Source organism: Haplochromis burtoni, unplaced genomic scaffold (assembly GCF_018398535.1).
Source record: "Haplochromis burtoni strain Fernald_Lab_line unplaced genomic scaffold, NCSU_Asbu1 Contig_65, whole genome shotgun sequence".
NCBI lineage: Eukaryota > Metazoa > Chordata > Actinopteri > Cichliformes > Cichlidae > Haplochromis > Haplochromis burtoni.
This window is the reverse complement of record NW_024582426.1, coordinates 164,826-171,447: the sequence shown is the minus strand read 5'-3', so window position 1 is coordinate 171,447 and position 6,622 is coordinate 164,826. Positions and strand designations below refer to the sequence as shown.

Genomic DNA, 6,622 nt, shown 5'->3' with positions numbered 1-6,622 from the left:
CTAGAATACGTTTAGAATGCAGTGTATTTTACTAAGTGAGTGTACATCGAGGATATCTCTGTAATTTTGAGGCTAAAAATAATTACGGACCTTTTGACTACAAAACCCAGAAGGCATGTGCCTTACGTCATACGCAATCACGTTATTGTTATGGGCTCCTGGATTTAAAAGTGGAGTCGGAAGGTTTTCTGTGAGTATCTCGATTAGCGGTAGGATACTATGCTTATTTTCTTAATAATGTTTCAGAGACAGCATTAGAAACAATAAAGTTAACTCTATTTACTGTTTTAGAGTCGAATTTTTTTTTTTGTGTGTACACATATAAACCCGCGAGAGAAAAAAATGTCGCAAATCACGGCTAACGTCTAACGTTAGCGGTATTAACTGTAAAACTTGGCCTTTATCAGTTGATGTGTCTCAACATGTTTGTGTGCTGTGCATTTCGTCTATGTTAGGAAATGCTTGCTCTGCCCAGAGCTTCTCTTTCAAGCTTCTGTTCCTAGCAGCCGGACAGCGATATGCTCTCTAGTTCCTAGCGGACCTGCAGATCACTTTAACAGGCCCATTACTTTATCGACCTACAAACCGTGGCGTGGGCGAAACATAATGTAGGGGGAACGACGTTGATTAACCTGTGTGCAACCCCTGTAATTATAATTAGCACTGTAGCAGTAATGAAATACCTGAAATTGAATCCCGGATTCATCATTTTGTCATAAGGACATTTGTGGCATCTCCTGATCACCTGTGGTCCCAGGTGCATAAAGGTTAATTGAATATGTCGGACTTGTGATTCATGGACTGAAAAGCAACAACAAAAAAAAAAGATAATTGCACGTTTTTCGTGTTTTTCCAGAAATTAAAGTGACTTATACCTCAGAGAATTGAGGAAATATTCTCATATCTACTGCTTTACTATGAGAGAATATCCATTTTCCTTCTCGTGAATTATTAACACTAATTAGCGTAGGAAAATGTAATTAATTTTTTTTATTTGTCTCTCCATCCATCCATCCATCCAATTTCTGCCACTTTTCTGGGTCTGAGTCCCATTGACAGGATTCGAAGAGAAGCCCAAACCCCTCTCTCTGCCCACCTCATCCGGCATGTATAGGGGGACACCAGAGTGTTTGTGTGCTGGGGCCTCCTCCTGGTGAACATGACCTAACACCTCAGTTAGGAGGCATCCTTGTCAGATGCCCAAATCCACTCATCTGGCCTTTTTGATGTTGATGATCATCCCCTTAGAATTTTTTTTTTTTATCTATAAAGTAGCCAGAAATATTAGAAAAATGCACAAACTTCAGCTAAGTCAGGTAATAAGACTTTTTATTTTAACTGCATGTGAACCAGTTGTGTTTACGTTTGTAGTCATCCCAACAGGCCTGTTTGGAAAACTCCTGCTCTCTTTTTAATCTGAAAATGAGCTAATACGCTGTCATATCGTGACATCCCATGTTACATTTTCCTGTGAAGCAGCTGATCGCTGTAACTAAAAACGTGCAAATGCACAGGGCTGCTGTAATTTAATCTCCCTCAAAGTGTAAGCTCTTAACTCAGCTGATACCTCGCCTACCAGGAATAACACGTGTCTGAGGTTGTGTCATTGTGGTCTAGTGGTTTTTGATGTAGCTTTAACCTATGTCAGGGCAGAAAGCTTCGTGTCAGATGATGCTCCTCGTGGATCAATAATCAGTTAAGCGACAATAATAATAAATATTTGAATTTGACAACTTCCCTTTTTGAATTCTCTTTCTAGTTCGAATGAGACATGAACTGGGACAATCAGCTGAGCTCTATTCTGTCTGTAGCAGATGGCAGTGTTGCAAAGATGAGGGTGAGTACATTTAAATACTTCTATTTGTACGTGTTGATTCATACTGAGGCAGGTTTTTTTCTACATCACTCTGAACAGTACTTCTGTGAAGCCAAAACAAAGTTCACATCACACAACGTTCATCAATCGCTGACAATAAAAAAAAATAAAATAAAAAAAAGGCTCGGTGTTGATATTTCCATAAATAAAGGTGCATATTAAAGCACAGTAGCATCTGCAAAACTTGTTAAAAACGTCATTTTATTTTATATATTTCACATGCTTGTCTGCACTAGGGCTGCCACGATTAGTCGACTAGTCACGATTACGTCGACTATCAAAATCGTCGACGACTGATTTAATAGTCGACGCGTCGTTTGAAGCTTTGTAAGATCCCAAAAGACGCAGGAATAAGTAGCAGGATTTAAGAGTGTAATAACGGACTGAAACAGAAGATGGCAGCACTGCATGTACAAGGATGCCAGCTGCCGTTAAACCCCGAAGAAGAAGAAGCTGTGTCCCAGAATTCATAGCGCAGCCCAGCTCAGTTTCCAACAATGGCGGCAGCTAGTTAGTTTTAATATTACTCTTATTATTCTTTCTGGGTCACAAAATAAACGTTTAACATATTTTCAGGCGAGAATGTAGCTGTGTAAACCTCAAATATCTGCTCAGTTTATCAAGACACCACATATTTTCAAAAGCGCTCCGACGTTTTCGGAGACGTCTGTTACCCACTAGCTCGATAGCTAGCCGGGGGCAAGGCTAACTAGAGCCGTGAGAACACCGGACTCCCGGCAGATCGTTTTCAAACCCACCGCCGTCTTTCGCTACTCAGGTTAAATATATATAAGTCACTTAGATAACTTAAAAATGTTATTGTTTGGCTTTTTTAGTATTTTATTTGTTCCTGAGTAAATCGGTTTGGCTGAGATTAAAGTTATAGTTTTTACACAGCTGAATAAACGTCAAGCAGACAGCTGATTATCAGAAGTGTGAGATGCTCAGAATTTACTCCGGTGTCCTGTTATATTTTAGATAGCAAGGAGTTTATTAAACTTCACTGAAACAATCTGCAAATTTCATTAAAATTTAATAAACTATCATCTTGTCTTTATTTTTAGTTAGCACAGACCCTGTTGTTTGATAAGCTCTGGCATTGACCACAGGAGAACCTTCTCTGATCCCTTGTGATCAGTTCCCATAGCGATCTGTAGATGGCAGCAGTGCTCTATTAAAGTGATTTAAATTAAGACAGTGTAGATAGAAGACTTTGGGAAGTACCCTTTGAATGTAAAAAAAAAACAAAACCAAAACTTCTGTCTCTAACAGGAGAGGTTGACGCCAACGGGGAAATTCTTCAAAGGAGGCGAAGGTGAGTGTAGCATTTTAAATTTCTCAATATGACTAGAAGGGGAAATGACCCTTGTCATTGTTTATGTTAAGTTGACTTTCTTTCTTTCAGAGTTAACTAAATACTGTAGGTGCAACAGTTGTTTGAACCATCTAAGTGATTTCCACTCTTCCTTTTCAGATTTGTTTCCAGTGCGCGAGAGAGGTTGTGATTCAGATTCAGACCCCCCTGCTCTTCCTCCTCGAGCACCACTTCTCCGACAGACTTCCCCAACTTTCAGTCCTGGTGTGCAGTGGGCAGACTTGGCTTCTGTCCAGTCACAGCTCCAGATACAGAGCCAGGTGTGTTTATTTGTTTAACACTGAGAACTAAATAGCAATATATTTATGGTATTTAACAGATTGTTTGATTTGAGCAGTGACTCATTTTCTCTTCCCAAAATCTTTTAAAGGCGATTGATTCCCTCACCCAGAGGCTCCATGATTTGGAAAGGGAGAAGCACTCTCAGCAATGTCACATTCAGGTGCTTCAAGGTAACCGTTACTGTGTCATATTACTTTTCTCATAAACACATCTCACTCCACTTTGTCAACTACAAGAAATTAGAGATGGCACGATACCACTTTTTAATGTCCGATACCGATATCATAAATTTGGATATCGGCCGATACCGATATGGCTAAACTTTGCTAGATCTGCCCCTGCACTGTTACCAGCCGTCAGCTACGTAGAAAAGGATCCTGGTGTAGAAAGTAATATTAAATAAATTCTAACAACAGATTATCAAGCTTAAACGTGCTGCTGTTGTTCAGCAGCTGGTTTCCTCTTTCTGGCGCGAAGTGGGCAATAAGCAAACAAGAGAGACGGACTCGCGACAGAAAAGCCGATCAGCTGATCATTAATCAGTTTCACGATTGAAATAGCAGCAGGAGAGGGAGGGAGAGAGAGAAGAGGCAGTCGCTCCATATATCGGTTGTTAAGCTTAACGCTGGAATGCTTTACAAACATTCAGAGATGAACTTACACACTTGCTTTACTTGTCTCTGAAATGCCGGTTTGGAGCAAGGCTCCAAACCAGACCGCCGACGGTTATGAGCAGAGTTACGCCATGTCGCAAGTTTTGTGAGGTGATTTTTGATATTTAATGGATCGGATTACATTTTTTATTTCTCTCCGATATCCGATCCAGTAATTTAGGTCAGTATTGGACCGATACGTAATATCGGATCGGTCCATCTCTACAAGAAATGAACTGTTACGAGATTCAGAAGTGTTGAGAGTCATCATCCAAACTGAGGTGTCAGGTCACAAACGATGCGCCTAAAGCATGTAGCATTTTAATGTAAATTAGTTGTTACCACATAGTTTTTGTGTTGCTCTTCTCTATTTTAGACATTACATGTGATGAGCTTCAGATCACAGTACAAACAATCCTTGAATTTTACCGTTTTTACCTACCCTAAGGCATTTATGTTCATATATCCACTGGATATATCCAGTTTAACAAACTGTGGTTGGCTCATTAATTAGTTATGTATCCACGAGGTGAAGGTAGAATCCACCTCACCTTCTCAAGCTTGTTTCTCAAAATCTGAGGTTGAAGAGTTTTAAACACGCTAGAAAAATAAGAAAAGATAAACCGCATGTTGCCACCAGGCTTGTCCAAAAGAAATAAGTCTAGTGTTACCCTGTTATCCAAACTATAAAGGCTCCAGTGCATGCTGGACTTGTGGTGTCAGAAAGGGAATGAGTAGCCTCTGCATTGTCTTCATGATATGGGAAGTGGGGGTAAATGGTCTGTAGTTGTTGATCACGGTCAGCTGCCTTGAGCACTGGCACACGGTTGGAACTCTTCTGAACTAAGGTTGAAGATAGTGTGCAGAGGCGCTGCCATCTGAGATACAGTCTTTAAATAGCCTGGGACTTACCCCAGCTGCTTTCCTAGAGTGCAGCCTCCTCCGCTCTGCTTTCACCTCATTCACTGTAAAGAACAGCTGAGGAGAAGCTGGTGTAGAAGATGCTGCAGCTGTAGTGTGCTTAGTGAGGATGGTGCTGGAGATGCTGGACCGGCAGAAGTGGCAGAGTGCCAAGTTCAAACCAGTTATAAAACAGGTTAAACTCGTATGCTATGTCCTGGGGGCTGGCTACTCTTCCTCTTGAAGCCAGTCATGGTGTTCATTCTCCCACACATATCTTTGATGTTGCTGCATGGTAGTTTCCCCTCCAGCTTCCTGTTATTGTCTCCCTTTACCTGTTAAAACTGCCTCTCAGGTTGTGCTTCCTTTTTGTGGTTTAGTAGGCACTTGATACTGCTAGCAGATGATTTGCAGCAAACAGTTCTTACTGGCACAGCAACATCCCTGCAGGTTTATGTAGTCAGTTCTCTTTTACATTCTCTATATGTACATATTGGAAAAAACAACAACACTCAGACGGTGTAGCTGAAGTCTAAGATTGTGACTCACACAGATTACTTTGTAGACATAGTGACATTATTTGACATTTTGACCACATTTAATATGATGATCAGCTTCTGTAACATTATATAACTTGGAGGTGCTTAAAGTTTTAGTTTACATTAAATACAGTTTGACCCACTTCCACTCTACTCTAACTTAGCTGTCTCAGGAGAGATGCAGAAAAAGTTAGACAATAGCTAAACACTTGCAGCTACAGGAAGCAAGTGGATTTACAGGAAAATATGGTCTCAATTTTGTGAGCCATCAGCACTTACAGCACCGCTTGAAAGAGATGAGTCCTAGCAAACTTTATTTGTTATTGGCCCGCCTCTATTTTCTCTACTCACTATCCACCCTTTCTCTCTACAGCCTGGGAAAACTGCTAAGTGTATTCAGCCAGAATGGATTCATTCATAATTAAAGATATTGATGAATTATTCTGGTTTGTCTGCAAGGGTAATGGAAGGAGCTGTAAAGTAGAAAAAAAATCAGCTGGTCCTAGATATCTATCTATCTTTTCCAGACGAGGTTCACAGGCTGCGTGAGGAGTTGAGAGAGAGGGATAGACAAAGGGAGGAATGGAGGAGAGGACAAAGCCCAGGAGCAGAGAGAAGGCTGGAGCAGTGGAGAAGGGAAGTTGGACGTGAACTGAACAGTCTAAGGGGACACATCACCCGAGCCACGTCGCTAGGCAACCTGGAGGAGAGGTGCATTAGGGGTGAAGCTGGGGGAGGTGACTGGAGACTGAAATGATGATAGGTCCAACCCTAAATTGACATTAAAATGTTTACATCTCTTAATAAGAGATGGCTATTACAGAGTTGTGTGAGTGTCATTTACTTTCTCTTTTTCCCAGTTTTAGCTCAAAGCTCCGCCGAGAGGAGCTGGAACAGCTGCGCAGAGAATTGGACCAACTAAAAACACGGCTAAGTGAGTCTCTCTCACACACACACACACACACACACACACACACACACACACACACACACACAC

The 6,622-nt window shown here is 41.1% G+C and overlaps 1 protein-coding gene across 5 annotated transcripts in view; it reads left to right on the top strand.

Moving 5' to 3' along the window:
• Nucleotides 1-6,622, top strand: part of LOC102297168 (centrosomal protein of 128 kDa) — a 13,808-nt gene that overhangs the window by 1,107 nt on the left and 6,079 nt on the right. The window contains exons 1-7 of one of the 5 annotated variants that reach the window (XM_042221339.1): nucleotides 20-190; nucleotides 1,760-1,837; nucleotides 3,149-3,191; nucleotides 3,351-3,511; nucleotides 3,622-3,703; nucleotides 6,153-6,336; nucleotides 6,486-6,559. In XM_042221339.1, the coding sequence (XP_042077273.1) occupies nucleotides 1,772-1,837; nucleotides 3,149-3,191; nucleotides 3,351-3,511; nucleotides 3,622-3,703; nucleotides 6,153-6,336; nucleotides 6,486-6,559 (610 nt within the window). In that variant the 5' untranslated portion in view covers nucleotides 20-190; nucleotides 1,760-1,771. Of the gene's footprint in view, nucleotides 1-19; nucleotides 210-1,265; nucleotides 1,317-1,759; nucleotides 1,838-3,148; nucleotides 3,192-3,350; nucleotides 3,512-3,621; nucleotides 3,704-6,152; nucleotides 6,337-6,485; nucleotides 6,560-6,622 lie in introns of those variants that run through there. The other 4 variants (XM_005923200.3, XM_014333849.2, XM_042221338.1 and 1 more) reach the window with 4 other exon arrangements.